General features: G+C 36.4%; 1 protein-coding gene across 15 annotated transcripts in view; it reads left to right on the forward strand.

The window, feature by feature from the left end:
• Nucleotides 1-23821, forward strand: part of LOC143244996 (nuclear hormone receptor FTZ-F1-like) — a 105655-nt gene that overhangs the window by 61062 nt on the left and 20772 nt on the right. For 7 of the 15 annotated variants that reach the window (XM_076490687.1, XM_076490681.1, XM_076490694.1 and 4 more), the window contains 2 exons: nucleotides 7507-7794; nucleotides 16384-17120. In XM_076490687.1, the coding sequence (XP_076346802.1) occupies nucleotides 7507-7794; nucleotides 16384-17120 (1025 nt within the window). Of the gene's footprint in view, nucleotides 1-7446; nucleotides 7795-16383; nucleotides 17121-23821 lie in introns of all 15 variants that reach the window. The other 8 variants (XM_076490686.1, XM_076490680.1, XM_076490692.1 and 5 more) reach the window with 3 other exon arrangements.

Raw genomic sequence — 23821 nt, forward strand, 5'->3', positions numbered from 1 at the left:
TTAGTGTAATAGTAATTGTTTAAATATTTGTACTTAGTTACTGTTAATATGATTATTTGCACTTGAAACTTACATGCAAATTCAGTTAAATTATGTGACATGAACTTTTGGTTTAAGGGAAGCATTTACAGTCGAATAGTAAAAGAATTGAGTACTAGCACTTGTTAATGTCTATAATAAACATATTAATTTATGTTAAACGTTCACATGATGATATAAAACATTACAAGTTAATGAAGAATAATCCATGAGGTTCTACTTTTTTGTATGCACTAGAATCAAACTTAGTATCTCTCACATACCAAACGAAAGTACTGTATGATATGAAGTTTAATCCCGTACCCTTAAGTTAGTAATTTCTTGTTTTATTGAATAAAATTCCCTGCCTACCTTTCCTGGGTCTAATCTTTTAGTTGTGCTGGACATTTTTTTTCTTTGGTATTCTGACTTTGTTTTTATGCAGCCAAGATCTCTCACGCTTTAAATCAGTTCTCTACCAATACAACCGAAAATAGTAAAGTTTTGAGCGGTTCATACAATTTAACTTATAGTGTTGAGTGTAACCTAGGCCCTAGTGGGTGCTGAACCGATCTGTGTTCGCAAAGTTTAAAGTTCGCACACCGCTTTTTTAGGTTTAGGTAAGTTACAAGAATAACAATCAGTCCAGTTATTCGGTTTGAAATCGAACAAAGCCCTTGTGGCGGCGAGTACAGCTGGCTAGCCTCATTCCCTATAGTCAGTAGCTCAAAGATAGGGTTGGACACCTAATGCTAAGGTTTCATGATCTGGTGTCATTCAGATTGAAAGTACTAAAAATAATATCAATTCCACGCCGGTATTTGACAATGGAATAGCATGATGCTCAACACCTATTACTCAAAACGTTAAGTTTATCGAATGATAATCATATTTTCATGATCCTCCCTCACAAAACTATTGTAAGTAACAGCAAATCTTGGCATTAGTTTCCTTTTATGAATTATCCTGAAATCTAAGCTATTATAATAATAATAAAAAGAGAAGTAACTGACCACTTGGTGGGGTGGCGATCATTAGTGTGCGAAAGAATCGGTATCAAATGAGGAATTTTGACATAATTTGAAAGTATAATGTAGAAAATGACCTTCAGTTATAAAGAAGTCTGGCAAACATAGAAGGTTATTTATTACCTTGATGCCCTGTTATAGAACGGACGCTCACGACACTTAATTACAGAGTGGGCAATTTCCTCGCATCAGACTCCATTTGTCCTGATTTCTATGGCAGTCCTTTTAAACACTTCGAATTCTCATCGGGTCACACACTTTAATGCTAAATTTGATGCTTTTAAAGTAAGAGCATGATACTGTTGAATCACTACAGGGGCAACAAACAAATCTTATGGTCTTCGCAAAATTAGTCTGGAAAATAGACTGGCAGTATTTGTAAGGTCTATTTTCGCTCTGTTTACGCTTTCTAGTCGGACTAATCTCGCATTACAAAATTATGTAAATATTTTTATTCTAGAAAATGATTCGGTTCGAAGCTAAAACTAAAAAGAGGAGTGTTATGAATTCCTGAAAATCGTTATTATGAACATCAATATTTTAGAAGTTAAGTGCTGTGACGTACGAGTTCGTTACAAGTATTTCAGACATGAAGATATTTTGTAATATAACGTTTGAAATCAAGGTTTTGTTTTTTGTTGTTGTTTTTTGTAAATTGAAAGGTTTTTTAGAAAAGGCAGATAAAATACTAAAATGTATACCGTTTGAAATTATTGTGTTAATACAAGAAGGGGCATGAATATTTTATAGAGTTTGTATAACAAGGCTCACAAAAATTATTTTTCTGCAAAATAAATCTAAAGTTTCATGCAGTTAATACATTCTGAAGTCAAGATTCTTTTACGAAGTGATGCATGAAACCTCTTCTAGATAATATTTTTTTATCACGTGTTCAGAAGAGTTGTTGGTATTCTTTTTCTTCACAGAGTTGAAGGATAAATAGTACTTTGTTTTTGACGCACATGTTCGCCTTTTTCTTAAATGACCTGAGGGGTTACCTGTTTTAACCACTCATACCACTAACCAGTAACGGTTGTCTGTCAGTCAGTCAATAATAACTAAAATTGTGTCACATAAGTGACGTTTAACCTTGCAGTTGTACTATTGTGACATTTGTAAAAACGCGCGCATGTCATGAATCACGAGATGTATGCATACTTTAGGCCACAATACATTATAACATATGAATTTTAAAAGCAAGAAATAAAATATTTGTTATTCTTAGTGTTGGTTTTATTTGTTCTTGAAGCGGAACACTTTCGGGGAGCATTAGGAAGTAAAATAATTTTGTGTGCTAACTTGTTTTTCTGTTTAGAAAATATCACTTGAACTTGCTTGTTTGTGAGAAACATCTCTCCTATATACAACAGAACGAACGCCCCGTACATCATCAAAGGGTAAGAGAGATACAGTTGACGAAAAATGCTGGTTTTGGATTAGAACAAACATTTTTAAAGTACGATTTCCCAACGTTAATTCACGTTGTGCTTATAACGTGTGCTGTCCTTCACACATGTGTATCCCTAAGTGTGTTCATGCATGCATATACAAAAGAAAGATAGCTCAATAAATTTAGAAAATTATTATGTTTAACTAAGGATCTGTATATTTACAATAATCGTTTTTTTTTCTTTAATTGAATACAACAATAATAAATACAGTTAGTATTACTAATAATGTATCTGAAAATGTAAGTGAAACGATATTCGTGTCATACAACTTGGGTATACTATTTCATGTTTAATGTACTCACCACACAACATTTTAGTTCCAACTAATATGATAAACATATACACCTGATACAGCATATGAAAGCTAGTTGGTATGAGAAATAGTTATGTTTAGATGTTTCATGAACCACGTTCAAATCGAAAAGAATAAATACAAAAATTAAATGTTTTCAATGCTGATTTCAGAAATATAAATTAGAATTTGGAGAATTGGTTCTTAAAGGGGAAAAAGGGCAATATTCTCATTAAAAAAATTGTTTAATTAAATTTTTTCGAGTAAATGTCTGATCATTTACTAATTAGTCTAACTAGTTCCAACTTCACATAAACCGAGCTAACCCTAACCGTACCTAGCCTAAGATGAGTGAACAAATAAATTTCAAATAACTTTGGACAAAATTACAGTTAGAAGAATCAGCAATAAGATTTCTTCAAGAGAGCAAAATTATTCCACAAGAGAAATTTTGTTGTTGAAAACACAAAATGACTAGAATTTGTGCATGGCGATGTCGAAAAAAAACATGCAATGAATTTTAGTGTCCGTAAAAACCTGATAAGAAGGTTCGAGGTTCCCACCGAAAACTATTATTATGTTTATATATTGTTGGTAGATTCGGCATGGCCAGGTAGTTAAGGTACTCGGCTCGTAATCCGAGGGTCGCGGGTTCAAACCCTCGTCGCACCAAACATGTACGCCCTTTCAGCCGTGGATGCGTCATAATCCCAGTATTCATTGGTAAAAAAGTATCCCAAGAGTTGGCGGTGGGTGGTGATTAGCTGCCTTCCCTCTAGTCTTACACTGCTAAAATAGGGACGGCTAACGCAGATAGCCCTCGTGCTTTGCGCGAAATTCAAACAAACCAAATATTGTTGGTAAAAAGAATGTACAACATCAAGTTTTGCAAGGATAAACTTCACATGAACCATTGTACTGTAGTATAGTCATGTGAAAAAGTTTGGACACCCTATGAAAGCCTGTGTATTTTTGTAACATTTTTGGATATATAGATATTTAATCTCAATATTTAAAATACTGAGAGATTATAGGAATATAACTAAAGAATAAAACTGAAAAGACTTTTCAAGATCTGTACATGTAATTCTACAAAAATGCATATTCTAACTGAGGAAAAAGTTAGGACACCCTACCCCCCCTAATAGCTAGTGTTACCCCCTTTGGCTGAAATAACTGCAGTGAGACGCTTCTTGTAGCCATCTACCAATCTCTGACATCGGTTTGAAGAAAGTTTGCCCCACTCCTCAATACAGAATTCTTTGAACTGAGAGATGTTTGAGGGGTTTCTTTCATCTACAGCTCGTTTCAAGTCACCCCACAGCATCTCAATGAGATTAAGATCTGGGCTTTGACTCGGCCATTCCAGGACTCTCCATTTCTTAGTTTTCAGCCAGTCCTTGGTGGATTTACTGGTATGTTTTGGGTCATTGTCGTGTTGCAGGGTCCAGGTCTGCTTCAGCTTTACTTTTTTTAGAGATGATCTCACATGATCCTCAAGCACCCTCTGATAACAGTAGAGCTCATGGTGGATTCTATGATTGTGAGATGTCCAGGTCCAGCTGCAGCAAAGCAGCCCCAAACCATGACACTTCCACCTCCATGCTTCACAGTTGGTATGAGGTTCTTTTCCTGGAATGCTGTATTTGGTTTACGCCAAACATGTCCTCTGTTCTGGTATACAAATAATTCAATTTTGGACTCATCTGTCCAAAGAACATTATTCCAGAAATCCTGGTCTTTGTCTACATTCTCTCTGGCAAACTTCAGTCTGGCCTTGATGTTTCTCTTAGAGAGCAAAGGTTTCCTCCTTGCACACCTCCCATGCAAGTTAAACTTGTGCAGTCTCTTTCTTATTGTAGAGGCATGCACTTTCACATCAACAGTAGCCAGAGCCTGCTGTATGTCCCATGATGACATGTTAGGGTGTTTGGAGACCTCTTTTAGCATTTTGCGGTCTGCTCTCGGGGTGAACTTCCTTGGACGACCAGACCTAGGCATGTTGGCAGTTGTTTTAAAAACCCTCCACTTGTTGACTATTTTTCGGACAGTGGAATGGTTGATTTCAAAATCTTTTGGGATCTTTTTAAATCCCTTACCAGACTCATAAGCTGCTACAATTTTCTTTCTGAAGGCCTCGGACAGCTCTTTTGCTCTCACCATGGTACTCACTCTCACTTCAACAATCAGGAGCACACCAAACTAAATGTCTGAGGTTTAAATAGGGCAAAGCTGATTCAAAATGCTGAGAAATGATCTTCTAATCATGTGCACCTGGTGTGATACACCTGTGTGTGAGTTGAGCCATTTTAAGTGGGAATAAATGTGGGGGTGTCCTAACTTTTTTCCTCAGTTAGAATATGCATTTTTGTAGAATTACCTTTACAGAAGATCTTGAAAAGTCTTTTCTTCAGTTTTAATTGTTTAGTTATATTCCTATAATATCTCAGTATTTTAAATATTGAGATTAAATATCTATATATCCAAAAATGTTACAAAAATACACAAGCTTTTGTAGGGTGTTCTAACATTTTCACATGAATGTATATTACAACAACCACTTAAGAGGGGTTATTTAATCAAATGTAGAAATGACAATACAACATGACTGAGCCTAAGCCAAAATAACTGAATATACTATATTAATTTAAAATGTGCTGAATAAATTCGGAGGAACCCCTTAAAAATCGGTAGCTCTAGTTGAACAGTCGAAACAGTCTATGCCAAAAGAAAATCTAATCTGAGCAGACAGCTCCGGGAAGAATATGTAGGGAGATTCAAGCTGTGTTCCTCTATGAAGAAACAAGGAGACAGTCAAATCCTTACATAAAAGCCAGCACACTTCCCGGATCTGACTCGGCATGGCCAGGTGAGTTAAGGCGTTCGACTCGTAATCCGAGGGTGGCGGGCTCGAATCCCGGTCGCATCAAACATTCTCGCACTTTTAGCCGTGAGGGCGTTATAATGTGACGGTCAATCCCACTATTCGTTGGAAAAACAGTAGCCCAAGAGTTGGCGGTGGGTGGTAATGACTAGCTGCCTTCCCTCTGGTCTTACACTGCTAAATTAGGGACGGCTATCGCAGATAGCCCTCGTGTAGCTTTGCGCAAAATTCAAAAACAAAAACAAACCTCCAGGATCTAGCATTATCAACGATATGTGGAAAGAGTACAGTAACACTGAGTCAGTTAAAAACTATAACTTTCAGCACTATACTGTCAATCATAGTTAACCTTTAATTAATCCAGTTATTGGTGCTCAAACTTAGCAAATTGAAAGTATTTGGAATGTGGTTAAGAGAAGTAACAAGCGACACTGTGGAACCCAATCGTAACTTGATTGACTTGTATCTCTGTAAGTTCGTATGGCACCATAGACATAAATATTAGGATGTCTTGAAGCAAATATTGAAGGATATTTATGAACTTTCACGTTGAATTTGTTACATTCTCAGTAGAAACTTGATTTTGATATTTTGCAGCTCTTTTTAAACACGTAGGTATATATGTGATGCTAAAAGTTCTTCCTTTTCATCTCTCCAAATTTTAATTTATATATCTGAAATCAGCACATAGAAACTGCATTTAAATAATGTTGTTATAGCATAAAAAAAACACACACACATAATAAATAGAACGTTAAATGTGTAAATAAAAAGACGGAATTAAATCTTTTTGCCAAGTAATAAACAACTTATTTATCACAATGGAAATAATTTGAAGTAAATATTATGGTTTGAAATTTCAAAAGTTGACAAAGGTTAATTTTGATAATACAACTATCGACACCAAGTTTTCTTGATTCAAGCGCGGAAAATCGAGTAGTTAAGGTAACGCATCTAACTGATTCCTCATTCCTGTTAAAAGATATTAAATTGCCAAAAACGTTTTTACTCTATAATGGTTTAAAAGTATGCAGGTATGAAATTGTTAATCCATGCGTTAAGTATGTTTTGAAGCAATGTACTGCAGTTTTTATGGTAAAACATTGCGCAAAAGTCTCTCGAATATGTGTTAAAGCATTACACTCAATTTTCAGATGAATATCTAGGTGACGTAAAGGGGAATTTCGTGATTAATGTTATGGATTTTATTAAAATTTTTATTCGTATCTACAGATTCTTGCGATTGTTAAGCCTAATTTGAATGCTGTGAAGTAGAATCTAACAACTACCTGACGATAAGACCTGGCATGAATTTAGCTTTCTTTACATCAGAATCGACTTCTAGAATATAAAGTATTTCTTCCATTCGGGTGATAAATTTTTTACTCCCTTTAATTGTCGCTCTCCTTCGGTAGTGTACCGCGGACCATGATTGGGCAATACTTACCCCAGTTAGTAAGTCAATACTCCACAGGCACGCGCATTGCCTGACATAGACCCACTACTTCTAGACAGTATCTAGAGGTTAGTGAGTAGTTTATATGTGTCGTAGCGAAAGGTGCTTTCTCCGAGTTGTGGTTGATTCGGAGGGTTTTCAACGTGAAGCTATTTAATTCTCTGTTCAACCTAACACTCCTTTGTAATTAGTGTGTGGCGACAGCACCATGTTTTACTTTTTCCGTGTTGTTGTGTTGAAAGAAATTGAATTATTTAAAATCTAACTTAGAAAAAGTAATCTTTCATATATATATATATATATAATGTATTCCACAGCGTGTAACATAATGACCTCTCCGCCACTAATGGACCCAACGGCTTGTTTTTTCTCAGCAGCTAGCAACATGTTAAGCAGTCCGGCCTCCTCCCAGGAGTTCCACGAACCGCCGGACACTAAGGAGGGGTTGGAGGAATTATGCCCAGTGTGTGGGGACAAAGTGTCTGGCTACCATTACGGCTTACTCACGTGTGAATCATGTAAAGGGTTCTTCAAACGTACTGTACAGAACAAAAAAGTGTACACATGTGTAGCAGACAGGAACTGTCATATAGACAAAAGCCAGAGGAAACGTTGTCCGTACTGCCGCTTCCAGAAGTGTCTGGATGTTGGGATGAAGCTAGAAGGTAAGTCAGTCTTAATTTACGAAACATTAGTGTTCGGCGAACTCAAAACCTGCCTGATTATTACTTAATGTTGTAGGATCCATGCTCTTTCAGTACATTTAAATATAGTAGGGCTATTATGAATGATGTTAATATAAAAATATGTTTATATATTTAGTATTTTTCTGCAACCCATCTGTCGGTTGTAACTTAAACTTTAAGAACCGCTGGTGTAAGCAATTTATTCTTATGTGTTACGTCTAGTATTAGAAACGTAATTCGGTGTTCCCTAGATGTTCTGATATAGTTTATCTTCGTAATAAAAAAAAGCGGGGAGAGTTCTTGATTTGAATTACAGTTACTTCATCGTGTACTACTAGTACTGAAGGAATAATGCTCGAAAAGTGTTTTGGTTGTCTTGTTCCTGATCACAAAGAGTAAGTTGTTCCAACTGGACTAAGCGTTGGTCATAGTTTTGAAACTCATCGTTTCCTTTTATCTGGAACTAATGCACCAATGTGTAATGCACCAGTGTGTAGTTTGTGTGACACTCAGGTCACAATAAGCCACATTTTACTTTCTTGTCGTCGTTATGATTTACAACGACGGCACCATTTTAAGCATGTTCTGTCCTAAGGTTTGTCCATAACGTTAGACAGTGTTATTGGTGATGGTGACATTCTTCACCTTGGTAATGTTTTCAGTTTTTCTAAATGCCATTAATCTCTTTAATGCCATTTAAGTTTTTTAATATATAATTTACACTTTTTAATGTGGCTCCCTTTTAGAAATCACAGTTCATCGAGTTTGATTTGAGATTAGAAACTGACCGTAACACTAAGTAACTCAAAACCAGGACTGGAGAGGCCAACTTCAGGCGACTGTCTTCCTGGCGAGTTATGATTATTACAGTCACGCTACAGAAAATCCTTTACAACTTGAATTACTGTAGTTTTTCTCTTGACGTGGTAGACTAGATGTAAACATTGGTTTTGTGCTAGTTATTTATTTTTTAACTTTGTTTTGTTTTACCTTAATTTCCTTTAATGAATTTTACTGAATTTACTTTTACATTTTTACCGGGGGTTTGGCACAGATAGCCTAGCTGCTTTGAGCCATAAAACACTAAATCTACCAACCAGTCGAAAAGTGTTTATTGTTAAGCTCAAAACTACATAATGGGGTTGCTTTTGCTCTGTCCACCGCAGATATCGAAATTCGATTTTTAGCATTTGAGCTAGCGGGGGCACTCGAAAAGCAATCATTTCAAAAAATAAGAATAAAGTCAAGGAAGAATTATCTCTACCATCAAAAACATATCGTCACATTACGTTTGCCTTCAGCCCATCGCCTCGACTCTTGCGATGGAACAAACATCTGCTAGAAAGGTGGGTCAATGAAGTGAAAGTTTTCCGAGACTTGACAAAATGTTAAAGCAGTAAGCTCGAAGTCGGAAGTTGACCTAGTTTTTATGTAAATTGTGACCTATATAAAAATTCAGGCGCTTTTCATCCAACTCTTTAATTGCTCATATATATATAGTGTGTGTGTATTCATTAGAAGGTCACTGTTAAATCGTGCCCTAGATTTCCAAATACGTATGATTTGTTTTTAAGTGTAGGCCTGCGGTTGATTCAACAAACACGTTTTTGCTCCCCAGAGACACAGTGGTATGTCTGCGGACTTACTACTCTTGAAACTGGATTTCGATACTTGTGGTGGGCATGGCACAGATAGCCCTTTGTGTAGCTATGTGCTTAACTTAAATAGACCTGCGATCGATGCGATATTTATAATCATCAATTTGTTTTATTGTTAGTATTTTGTTATTTTTGTGTTTATATCTGTTTAGCTTCCTCTTTTTTAAAAACATTAGCCACGATTTATTAGTTATATATCTGGTTATTTTAAGAAAACAAAGAAGAATACGTAATAATGCCTACCACTATATCTGCCATATGCGATGAAGCTTTTCGCCAATGTCAGGAGTATATGGTACACTGGATAGGCTTGTTTGTTTGTTTTGGAATTTCGCACAAAGTTACTCGAGGGCTATCTGTGCTAGCCGTCCCTAATTTAGTAGTGTAAGACTAGAGGGAAGGCAGCTAGTCATCACCACTCACCGCCAACTCTTGGGCTACTCTTTTACCAACGAATAGTGGGATTGACCGTCACTTATAACGCCCCCACGGCTGGGAGGGCGAGCATGTCTGGCGCGACTCGGGCGCGAACCCGCGACCCTCAGATTACGAAGCGCACGCCTTAACGCGCTAGGCCATGCCAGGTCTCCTGGATAGGCTGTCCCTGATTTGTGTAACAAATATATCGACTTGTTTCACTGTAAATTAGAGAAATACAAACAACTTGGAAGTTACTTAAGATGGAAACAGACATCGTAAATGTGTGTATTTGTACTGTGTATTATTTGCGCAATACAGTCTTTGTGCGATTGCGAATAAAAAAGATTCTGTGTTAAAACTCTGGCGTTCCGTTGTGTAGACTAGTTAGTACTGGTGACCGCCATTTGTAGTAATTGGCCATCTTGCAGCTAACGTTCATGAAGAATTCACAAACAAACTATTGCAACCACATAATGATAACCTGTTGATGGATAAGACATAGCACATCAGTTACACGTCATTTGTTTATATATATATCTTTACCTTTCACAGTTCTGTACCTTTTTAAGGTAATAAAGACGTTTTTAAGAATTAAAATAGGGATATCTTTTCTCTCACTAACGTGTAAAACTCTGGAAAGAAGCTGGTAACGAAAGAAAGTTAATGGTTAATCAAGATTGGTTGGAAACACTTTTTCAACCATTTTTATAATTATGGTACTTTGGTCATTTGATTGTAAGTGCTTTACGATTTTACTCAGTTGTTGTGTGTAACTCTTTTTAATATGCGAAATGGAGCTAATTGGATAAGTGATAGTAATCCACTTTTTTGCTACCTGATGAAATTAACTTACAGGTTCTGAACAAACAAGTTTACTTGACAATCTGAAATCAGTGTTGGTTTCTTAGTTCAGTGCTAAGTAATCTACACTCTGTCCACAGCAGATTTTAGTGTTGCAAGTCTTTAAACTTGCTACTGATCCACCGTGGGAGGTCAAAATTTTAAAAAAGTTATGCATTATAATGTATCGGTCAATCCCACTATTTGTTGGTAAAAGAGTAGCCTAAGAATCGACAATGGGTGGTGATGACTAGCGCTGATAGTCCTCGTATAGTTTTGCGAAAAATTCAAAACACAAACCAACATTTGGTGCAAGCTTGTTTTAAGATATACACGAGTTTTCCTTTATTTTTATTGTAACATTTTGAAGATATTATCATGCAACAGCCATTTCAGTAGATTAATCCGAACACAACTGTTATATTTTCCCAAAATTTCAGAAAGAAAAGGTTGACCATTTTGGACTAAAAGAAACTGAACAAGTATAATATAGGTATTTTCTAAATCATCATTTGAGTTTCTTTGAATTTATGTATGAATACCTTTTCAGTCGCTATCAGGAAACGTTTTTAAAAGTTAAATTTTGCGGTGAGTTTTCAAGATAACATTTGAGAAGGTGATTTTATAGGTTAGATGCTTGTTTTTGTTTAATTATGCATTTTGTTTTCACTTGTTTTTTGTTAGACGACCTGCATTTGAACCAAAGAGAATAGTTACGTAATATTATCCTCAAATTTATCTTTCTACCCTACAGCCTGACACTAATGTAGGCTACAGAAGTTTTAATGAATAGGTTATGATTTATTTTTTATTACAGCATTCACGTATTTGTATCTCACAGTCAACCAACAACATACATTTTCCACATATACAACTTTAAGTGGAAACTATACATGTTAAACACATGTTAGAGCGATACATTTCTATTTTGTCTGTAAAAACGAAGAGGTTCTTTACTGTAGATCAGTGATTAATGTACTGAAGATACTTTATTAATAAGCATTAAATACTAACAGTAAAACGTAATATTCACATGTATCTATGTGAATATTACAGTGATGATGATAAAATTTTGTTCATCATACACTTACATGATTAAGAAAACTATATAATAAATACCACTGTGTCTGTTTTGGTATTACAAATCTTTTACTATTTCCATCTATAAGAGGGCGATTTATTTCATGTACCATCTGGCTAATTTTTTCGTCCGATATTTCAATATCGAGATACCAATCCAGCCTCTTGTATAACCAGAAGGGAGTTTCCCAGTTTTTTGTGTATTTTTTTAGTGAAGTAATTTTTATGCAACTGGCAGTTATCGCTCTGTTCAGATTTGTTCTCTCGTTCTCTTAATATTGTTATGTATTTAACGTATGTACCAAACGCCAGTAATTATACCTTATAAACAGCTTGGCTCATAAATATTCCTTCCTTAAAATATCTGCTCGTCAAGGGTAGCAAGTCCTTCATTTACATGTGAAGGGGTTTATATACAGAATTGTGACGAGAAAATTGTGATAAGTGATTTTTCTGATCTAGAAACTATAACGTTAGATTATTCATTGCTGTATAAGTTTAGTTAAAAAGTATCAGAATCTGAAACATGAACTACAATAATAAAAAATACTTACTTAGCCCTTATAATGTAACAACACTCTTGAAATGGGAGTAACACAGTTAAAGTATTTGTATGTAAAACGTAAAAGTACGAATTATAGAATGGCGATTTTAACTCGCTATGAAGATTGGTCAACAAAACAGTTAGATAATTATCCTTCCCTTCCCAATACAAAATTTCTGAAACACTATACGATAGTGGAGTTTGGAATAATTCTACATTTGTTAAGGATTTTAATGAAGTGCATACACAGTTCGAAAATCATAAGAGTTGCGTTTAAAAATAAATTAACTCGTATATGTGAGTGGATTCTTTATATAGCGTGTTTCAAAACAAAATACTATAGGTATTCAAAGGAAAAGGTTAAGTTTTACTCTAGAAAATTATAGCAAAACAATGCGTAAACTTGTAAAGATGTGTAACAATAACGCACACGTACAATTACGTTAACACTTAAGTTATCCAGATTTATTTCGTTGACTCAGAGGCGAATCTAATAGCTTATAACGTTAAAAACTCAGTTTCGATATCAGTGGTAGGCATAACTGTGCTGTTTTTTGTTTAGCATCAAATAAACAGGCCTGGTACGGCCAGGTAGTTTAGGGCGCTCGACTCGTAATATGAGAGTCGCGGGTTCGAATCCTCGACACACCAAACATTCTCGCCATTTTACTCGTAGGGGCATTATAAAGTTACGATCAATTCCACTGTTCGTTGGTAAAAGAGTAGCCCAGGAATTGGTGGTGTATGATGATGACTAGCTGCCTTTCCTCTAGTCTTACACTGCTATTCAAATTAGGAACAGCAAGCGAATTTTGACCTTGAGTACCTTTGCGCAAAATTAAAAAAATAAACATAATCAAACAAACAATGGTACAAGCGCTAAAGATTTGAAACTTTTGCAAATAAAGCGCGGTCTCTGAATAATTTATAAAAAGTTGGGTACTAATCACTTTGGAAAACAGCAGGACTTGTTTGAAACTACAAAGGGTCACACATTCTATATTTTAAAGTTTTAACACTATTATTAATAAACTTATATTTTGCTTAATTTCACAAATACTTCAATACAAATTATTTTACTAAAACAATTAAAACGAAATTTACAACTAAAGACTGAAATTATTAGATTTTTTTCTTGCATTTTTCGGATTTCATTGTAAATTTTATTTATATAGGAATATTCGTTGTATGGCTCATACATTTAGGACGTATTATACAAAACCCGTTTTCAAATCTTGCCAGTAGAAAGAATTGTACTGTAATGCACATTAATATCTTTAGATCATAAATTAAGAAGAAAAAAGTAGCATTACACTGAAAATAGTTAATTTTACGAAAATTGTAATATCAAAAAGTTTTATGTACTTGCCCTAAAGAAGCCACAAAGGTAAACCTTCTTTCTGTTTTCTTATAATCTTTGGAAATGTAAAAGTCGTTTTTGTTCTTTTTTTTTTAATTTTATTATCGAAATGTGTAAATCCCTCTAGTATACACTACAGAAAATTCTGAAAGCCGACAAACATTATCTGTTTTAGTTACTTATGAGGTTTTATTTTTAAGAAAGGGGGCCGAAAACCGCTTGGAGGGGGTCACATGTTTTTACCAATTGCGCAACTTTAAAGTAGGGTATCATCTTTCGGTCACGTGGCGTTACATAAGGGAAATTTAACGTTGCAATTTGTACTATCGTGATGTCACTAAAAACGTGCGCATACCATGAATCGCGAGAAGGGTTGCTCATTCTGTAGTCTACAACACGGTGTGACATATGAACTTCAAAAGCAAGAAATAAAAATATTTGTTATTCTTAATTTTGGTTTTATATATTTTTGAAACAAAACACAAGATCCTGCTGAAGTACATCTAGTTAGAATCCTGTATTGAAGTTTTGCTATTAGGGTTTTTCTGTAATACACGTTACTTTAATCTCATTAATCATACGGAAAATGTCTTTATGTACCGCAGCTTTACATTTTGTGAACTAGAAAGCCTTTTAGTGGGCCACAAATATTTTGAAACATTGCTTACCTAGTGAGGATTGTAATGTGGTAAACATACTATTTTAAGTGCTGTTGTATAATACATATATTTACATTTTTATAATATACATATTTAGAAATCCCTCACTTGCTCACTTTTAAGTCTTATAGCTTGTAAAGCAAAAATTCGGAGTTAAAAACCCTGCCTTTTACGCCGCTCAGCTAGGCCATTGTTTAGCTTTGTGCTCAAACGAATCAAATACTTCTCACGTAAATTACGTCGATTTGAATTGCCAGTTTTTTCCCTTTAAGCAGTTTTCCTTATCCCTTACACTGTTGTGGGAGATAGAGCAGGTTTAGAGAGTCACTTGTGTTGGTGTTCTTCGCCCTTACCTTATTATGGGAGACAGGACAGTTTTAGAGCGTCTAGTATGTCGGAGTTCTTTGACCTTACTTTGTTGTGGGAGACAGGGCTGTTTTAGAGGGTCACATTTGTTGGTGTTCTTTGTTTTCACTTTGTTGTGGGAGACAGGGCTGTTTTAGAGCGTCGCATACGTCGGTGTTATTTGTCTTATTTTGCTGTCGGAGACAGGGCAGTTTTAGACCGTCAAATATGTTGATGTTCTGGTGTTCTTTGTTCTTACTTTGTTGTGGGAGACAGGGCAATTTTAGAGGGTCACATAAGTTGGCGTTCTTTGTCCTAACCTTGTTGTGGGAGACGGGGCAATTTTAGAGCGTCACGTATGTCGGTGTTGTATGTCTTTACTTTCTTATGGGAAACAGGGCTGTTTTAGAATGATACATTTGTCGGTGTTCTTTGTTGTGGGAGGTAATGCAGTTTTCGAGTGTCACATATCTTGGTGATCTTTGTTCTTATACTTTGTTGTGGGAGACAAGGCAGTTTTGGAGCGTGATATATGTCGGAATTCTTAACCTTACTTTGTTATGGGAGACAGAGCAGTTTTAGAGTGTTATATATGTTGATGTTCAGGTGTTCTTTGTCCTTACTTTGTTGTGTAAGATAGAGCAGTTAGTTTTAGAGCGTCACATATGTCGCTGTTTTGTCTCTGCTCGATAAACTGTTATATTACACTCCACAGATGTGTAAATTTTGTGTGTACAGAAGATAAAAATTAATTGGAAATCACACATATAATCTTCTCTTTTTCTTTAACCATCTTTGATAGTGAAACTGTTCCAGACGTGTCTCGTATGTGAATTAATTTATTTCTTACTGTATTGTAGTTGGATTATTACGGAACTTCACTGTGTTAAAGCTTGGTGCTGATAGCTGATTTATGAAGGACCTCATACGCTAGAGATTTGCTCCAGATCTCAAGCGGGTGTTCAAGGTTGCTTCAGTAGAAAGTGAATACCAGACTCGCCCGGAACACAATTCGGAATAAAAGAGGCAACCTAGTTACCTACTTTTGGAAAATGAATATGTAGGGCAATAAGTCTGTTAGCATAATACGTTTCTTTTGATTTTCCCCCCACTTACAAATTAATTATAACACCTAGATTAGGAGTAACAGACGAGTAAAGATGACTTAATATTATAATAGTATTTTACAATTAATTCAAACACGAGTGAGTTATCGTTCAAATTAGAATTAGACATCAGTAGAGCAATGTTAACATGAGTGTTAATTATGTGAAAGTTAAATATATGTGTGTGTGTTTGATTATGTGTAAACTTATCATACAGAAACATGGAGTGTTTTGCGAATTTTTTGTGTCAATACGAATAATAAAATGGGAAATAGGAAGTTGACAATACGATGTTATTTATGCAGTTACCAGTTGTCAGATGTGGTTACCTACAGATAACTTCCACATCCTGACTTGGTTATTTTCATTCTTCGTGTCGTTTAAAGCATTTTAATTCACTTTTCATTGACAGATGTTGTCTAGTTAACATTTCGTTCAATTATTTGAACTGAAAATCTCTTCTGTATTCACTGATAAGTTATCCAATGTTTGAATGTATTGCTTGTTTTCCTGTTGGTATAATTGCCTGTATTTAAAACATTTTCCTCCCCTCCAGCGGTACGACCTGACCGAATGCGAGGTGGAAGGAACAAATTTGGTCCAATGTACAAGAGAGATCGAGCGCGGAAGATGCAGCTTATGCGACAGAAACAACTGGCCCACTCCTCACAGTGCCAAGGAATTGTTGGGGGAGAGGCAATGACGGGTGCCCCACTGCAAGTAGTGTTTCCACCATCTGTCACCTCATCACCACCCGTGTACACTCCAGACTCTGCGCCCGTGAAACAGGAACTCATACAAATCCCTCAACTCAGCTCGTCTACAAGCTCTCCAGATTCTTCACCCTCACCATTGTCTACAGCAGCTCAACCGACCACAACCCTTCCCGTCCCCTATACAACACCTCCACTTCATTCACCTAATCTACATCCCGAAGAACTGGTCAAAATTTCTTGGGTAATGACCCATGGTCCTAACACACCTTCGCCCACACAACCAGTAACGACTAACCCTTGCTCTCCCAAAGTGTTTCATTACGATGCCGGGAGTTCTCTCCCTGCTTCAGTTGCTTTAGTAGCAGGAAGTGGAAAGACCATGCCTCTCCTCAGGGAATTCCAGATGTCTATGACAGATGACAAGGAATGGCAGGCGCAGCTGTTTAGCCTTCTTCAAAACCAGACGTACAATCAATGCGAAGTGGATTTATTCGAATTGATGTGTAAGGTCATTGATCAATCCCTCTTCGCCCAAGTGGATTGGGCAAGAAACAGTATTTTCTTCAAAGACCTTAAGGTAAGTTCCAGTTCCTTTCCTGTTTCGTTTTTTCATACTCATGGTAAAAAAAATGGTATTCCACTGCTTTTATATGACATGCGTTTGTTAAACCGAAGTGTAACATTTTCTCACAATTTTCTTTGGTCAACGACTGGATAGAACGCCTCATCATTTAAAAAAAAGAAACGCAAAAGGCAAAATATGAGACAAATTGTTAACAAGTTTATTCCGGGTAGTTCTGTATGACATGTGTGAAACTTTGCACATTCACTGCTGAACATCCAAAGTCTGCAAAGGCAAAGTCGACGCTCACTAGTTGATGTTTAACGTCACCCAACGTCAATAACGAGTATGCTCTCCGTGAGCATCAATAACTGCTTGGCATCTCCTGCCTATGGAAGCGATGAGATGACAAATCACATCCTGTGGAATGGCTGTCCACTCAGCCTGCAAAGCTGCTGCAAGCTGAGGTAGAGTCTGCGGTTGAAGTTGTCGCCGTCGCAGACGTCGGTCCAACTCGTCCCAAAGATGTTCGATGGGGTTTAAATCTGGTGGTATGGAGGGCCAGGGAAGAACGTTGATGTTGTGGTGTCTCAAGAAGACAGTGGTGAGTCGGGCTGTGTGAGGACGGGGGTTGTCATGCTGAAAAACGTCGTTGACGCTCACCATAATGGGTTGCACATGGGGCATAAGAATCTCGTAGACGGTTGCGTACGGTCTGATCGGAAATCCTACGCAGCCCTGGTATGGTTGAGGCAGTAGATGTCGCAGTGGTGGTCCTATCCCGAAGGTGACGTAACCGGATGTAGCGATCTTGTGCGGGCGTGGTCACACGAGGTCAGCCAGATCGTGGACGGTCACGAGTTGATCCATGTTGTTGGTGACGATTCCATAGCTTTGTGATGGTGCTTGGGTGGACATTCACAGCTCTGGTAACATCTGATCGAGATTCGCCTGCTTCCAAGCGACCAATGGCTTTGTTGCGTTGTGCTTCAGTCTGTCTTGGCGTAACTGTATTGCGTGTCGGTGGCTTAACACTGAGCTATGGAAACCGAGAACCCGTGACTTTTATAGGGATTTTGCACATGTTGAACTTGCAGAACATGCAGATCTCTCAAACTAATTTATTGGACACGCATGCGTTTTGGCGAAAAATTCGATGTTTTTCTTCGTTTTCAAAGTGCACAACTTTTATTGTCATTTTGGTCTGACAATCAGTGCCTTAACACGTGTAACATCACATACTCTGAGCTTGTAACGTTATTACATATATTTCTCTTTAAAATAACAAAAATATCCTTTTGCGTTTCTTGTTTTGAAGAGTATATATTGTAATTTCTCCGACGTGGCTCGATTTTTAGGACACTGAACTTGCAATCTGTGGATCACGGAATCGACACCTAGTGTTGAACATGCTTATCTCTTTTTTTCTTCATGAGTTTGTTAATCCCAAAATTCATTGTTAAATAGTAGCCCAAGAACTGTCATCGGTGAGTGCTGACAGCCAGTTTATCTTCACTGTGGTAAACAGTTCAAAATTGGGAACAGCAGCGGAGGCACAGTGGCTTTGCCATAAACAAAAACTCACCTGTACTCCACGTAATCCACTTAGTGTTGCTAAAGTTCGTGGTAACTTTTATTTTGGGATTTAATGCTTTAAATCGACTCATTTGAACCTGGCGTGTATATGAAAATTTTAAAACTGAAGAGAGGCGAAATGTGGTATCGAAGTAACGGCAAATACTGTATTTATACACAAAGTATTAGACACGCTGATCACTTTAACTAGATATTGCGAGCTTTACACTTTGCAGAGTTTCATTTATGATATGAGAATTGATATCCAATTTATTGCATAATAAATAAATAGTGACGTGAAACTCATATGTACGGTAACTTAGCTAAATCGTCTCGTGGAGGACAGTCGGAGGTTTAAGTCCTTCCTGGTCAAATCATTGGCATTTGGTTCGCGGAAGGCTAATACAGTGTTGGTACGAATCAGCTCTTCCTCTGAATGTACGCATATTAACGAAAATGCCCGTTTCGCTTGTGAAATTGGGTTTACATTTTAGGAATACACACACTGATATAGCCATCTAATCTATTTTCGTATAGAAGAACAGTCAAAAATATTTTAAACATTTTTATTGCCCAGATACATAAAAACACTTCTTTTGTGTGTGGTTTTTCGCTACCTTGTCTTTTTAAAAAGATGCGCGTACACATGGATAAGTAATATAATATCAAGATGTACACCCTCAGGATCCACTTTATATTTTGTAATGTAAGGAACCACTTCTTTTTATGTGGTTTTTGCTATGTTATGGTGTCCACACGGACATACGCGCACGCACACGTGCGTGTGTGTATGCCTGCAATTTTTGTTTGTAATGTAAGGAATCACCTCTTTCAGTGTGGTTTCTCGCTAGTTTGCTTCATTAAAACCTGGGTATTGTTGTTTATCAACGTGGTGCTCGAGCCCATCATTTTGTGAGGCAAACCATAATACTCTACGGGTCTGTTATTTATGTTTCTAATATAAGGAACCACTTTTCTTGGTGGTGTTTCGCCAGCTTTCCCCATTAAAAGACGTGTGCGGGCATACATGTAGACAAGTAATATTACCCAAGTGCCACACCCTCACGGTCCATTTAATATATGCGCACATTTTTAGGTTTCTGGGCTTTTGCTCATGGATCTATAGCGATCACGTATACTTTTCTGTGTGGTTTTTCGATTGTTTGCCTCAAAAAATGCGTGCACATGTAGTTAAGTAATAATAGTCAGGTACGTACCCTCAGGGTCGAAATTTGTGTGCAATATTTAAGATTTCTAAATTCTTTCCACTTGGAATTTTAGTAGTTATACACTGACCCACAGATACCCTTTTATTATTATATATATGACTGCCGTACTAGTACGGCGAGCAGTTTATTATTTTTCTCTATTGACACTGATTTGACCACCTCGAATTACAGTGAAACATGTGGCAGATCAATAAATTTATTAATCAGTTACTTAAAGTAGTATTGGAGGGAAATTATTATTATTTTTGCTTTGGCCCAGCATGGCCAGGTGAATAAAGCACTCGACTCGTAATCTGAAGGTTGCGGGTTCGAATTCCCGTCCCACCAAACGTGCTCGCCCTTTCAGATGTAGGGCGTTATAATGTTACGATCAATCCCACTATTCGTTGGTAAAAGAGTAGCCCAACAGTTTGGCGATGGGTGATGATAACTAGCTGTCTTCCCCCTCATCTTACACTGCAAAATTAGGGACGGCTAGCGCAGATAGCCCTCGTATAGCTTTGCGCGAAATTAAAAACAAACCACATATTTTTGCTTTAGTTCGTTAATGATCGAAATTATATAACAGTTAAATCACTGAGCTGTGACGTGTTATAGTTTCTCACAGCGTCTGCTAATGAAACGATTTTATATAATCAAACGTAATATAATCGGTAGTTTTGGTCAGTTTTCTTTTTTAGGGATGAGTACGTATACTGTAATATAAGTAAACAGACAAATATTGAACTTCTCTTCAGAAAATCGTAGTTTATGCATGTTGTTTTCATAGTCTTCCCATAATTCGTCATTTTAGTGACAGAAAGGCAATTTTTATACTATGATTTCAGACAATTTTTAAAATCAAAACATCATATAAACTAAGTTTTGTAACTTTAATTTGTCAATGAGAATTACAAACAAACATTGTACAAAACTAATTTCTGTATTGCTAATGGATAACAAGTTCAGGTTACAGCTGTAGTAAAGGATGCTTGTACCGCTCACTATAAACACAGTAATGGATAGTAAGTTATGGTTACAGCTACCACTGAATTACTTGTGTACTGTTACAAGGTAGGCATATTAATGACACGTGTTTGCACTTGGAAGTAGTATTGAATGATAGGTGTCTGCAGATAGATATAATACTGAGTGATACGTTATTTCTTTGGTTATACTAGTGTGGGGTAACATGTATCTGCTGGTTTTTCTTATTACTCATACCTTCACGCTTAGCAACTTTGACATGTCCAGTATTGACGTATCCAATATTACAAAATTGCTGGAACCTCATCATACATATGTATGCAAACTGTATTTCGTTTCCCAGTTTGTATTATGCTGTACCATGTTACGATGACGAAAGTGTATTATTTTCACAAAGATTTACTGTTGTTAAAATCTTTTGCTTGCAGGCAGTATTTTATCTTTAGGATCTGATGGGAGATGAGCATTCATATTAAGACATGCTTACGTATGAGCATATATGTTATTATTTGTCTGATTGTGTTAAAATACCGCAAAAGCGCTTGGATATACCTGGTACAGTCTTTGAAGACCGTACGGGGTATTGCAATATAACCCATCCTGAACTTTAATCTTATCCCTATGTCTTGTCTCTATCGCACGAGCTAAATTGTTTTGAAGTATATGTTACTTCTAGTGATCCGGTTAAAAATCAAACAATGAACATAAACATTACATTAAGTAGAACCAAGTACTAAATCACGTGTAGTTGTTACGTGATCCAACTACAAATGGCTGTAAGAACAAAGCGGTCAATTAAAAGTTTGAGATACTATTTTGTTGACAAATTTTATATAACGGTAATTGTTATAAGTGCTCTTTCAAGACATATCCTATATTTTACTATAACCATAGTAACTCTGTTATTTATGTTAGAAAGTTTAAAAGTTCGATAAAAAGGGCGTATGGTTATCGTGAATTCTGAAGGTTTGTGTAAGAATCACAACTGTCTTAACCCAGTCGGCCTAGCTTTGCGCGAAATTTAAAACAAACTTAACCACCCGACTTTGTGCTACACGAAAGGCCTCATCGGCACTGGATATGATAAATTTCGTGTGGTTGACATTTATCACACGATTAATTTCAATTAAGACTCTTATAACAAAGAGTCTTTCACCCATAGACTCTTAAAATTAGTTTTAATTTGTAATTTCTGAATACTTCAACAGCTTGCTATTAGACAGCAACTATTGAAACAATTTTAATAACAGTAAAATCATAGATATCATCAAATAAAAATAATGGATTAGTTCCAAACTGAGCCGCTGTCAAAAGTAAACGCATGTGATGTTCGAAAGTTCACTACTACTTATGTTCCTGGAAGTAAGTAGATGTTTTATTGACACGTGTTTCAAGTTCTACAACAGATAAATCTTGTCAAACAAGACAAAATGCTTATTTGAAGTGGGAATTTTCTTGTATGAACAACATGGCTGAAAAACTGAAACTTCTAACTGTAGCAAACCACCGAAAACAGTAGAAATATCTTTGTAGAAGACACTCAAGTAGTTAATGTTATGGCGTAGACTCAGTTGATGAAAATAAGTAGAACAACGGATATTAGATGATTAGATGATATTTTAATTTCGGGTGACAAAATGATTGATGTTTATTTTGCATGTAAAAAATTCGAATATAGAATAAACTTTCAATCCAACTTAACCCTAAGAACTGGCTAACAGACCCAACAAATTCATCAGTTTGTGTAACGTTGACCAGTTGGTTGTGTAGAGAAAATCCACGACAAGATAAAACTACCTTCACGAAACATAACAGCGAAACGTGAATGTTTAAAGAACTATTTTTATAATTTGATGTTTGTTTTGGCACGTGAGAAGCGTTAAATAAAAGAGGACTTTGTTATACTGAGAAGTTACGTGATAGTTTTGTTATAGCGAAAAGTGTTACGATCTTTCATTGTCTGGAACTCGTTACTAATTACTTCCCGATATACACATTCTAACGAATAAAGCTTTCACGAGGGCAAAGTGCATTGTCTTTGTATTTCACTCAAAACATACTTGATATGGTTGACTCATGGTGAGTTTCGCATACTCACTCACAGAAACCATCGTTACGTTTAAGTTTACTGTTCTTCGTTTCCTTAACATTCTTAACGCCGTTATCTCGTTGATACGTGGAAGAGTTTTTTTGTACCCAGTTTTAATATTATGCATTTGGGAAATATCTTTCTTTACGAGCATGCTAACAAACTGACTCGAGAATAAATGAGAAAGCTATCCTTCCTCCAGTCTTGAGGTCCCGCCGCAGCACGTTTGTCAGTGCGCAATCCCTAATTCCTAAAACCTCGGACTAGAAGGAGCCAACTGGCCTATAGCAACCAATTTTAAAGCTCTATTGTACTATAATTTACCATTAGGTATCGTATTATTATTGATTTATATGTTTTTGATACTAATTAACCAGTGCTATTCACTAAGACATGCATTACATGTGAAACGCTAAATAGCAGAGTTATAGTTCTCGACAATATTTTACAGTCTGTTTAAAAGTAAACTTGTAGCTTACCCACGTTAGGGTTTTTTACTTTAATAATCTGGCTTTGTTGCAGTGTTGTTACTGAAGTGTTTTTGGATTTGTTTCTAGTTTAACATGCATGCTTGTAGATATGTATTCAAAGCCTGTCTTATGAAAGATTTCTAGTGAAGCTATTTTAAGATGCAAACAAGAAGTTACCTCAGCTTTTGGGCCTTAGGCTACCTTGGCCAGGTGGTTAAGGCCCTCGACTGGTAATCTGAAGGTCACTGGTTCGAATCCCCGTCACACCAAACATGCTCGCCTTTTCAATTCCGCTATTCGTTGTTAAAAAAAAATAGCCCAAGAGTTGGCGTGGTGGTGGTGATGGCTAATTGCCTTCCCTCTTGTCTTAAGCTACAAAATTAGGGA

Source organism: Tachypleus tridentatus, chromosome 2 (assembly GCF_004210375.1).
Source record: "Tachypleus tridentatus isolate NWPU-2018 chromosome 2, ASM421037v1, whole genome shotgun sequence".
NCBI lineage: Eukaryota > Metazoa > Arthropoda > Merostomata > Xiphosura > Limulidae > Tachypleus > Tachypleus tridentatus.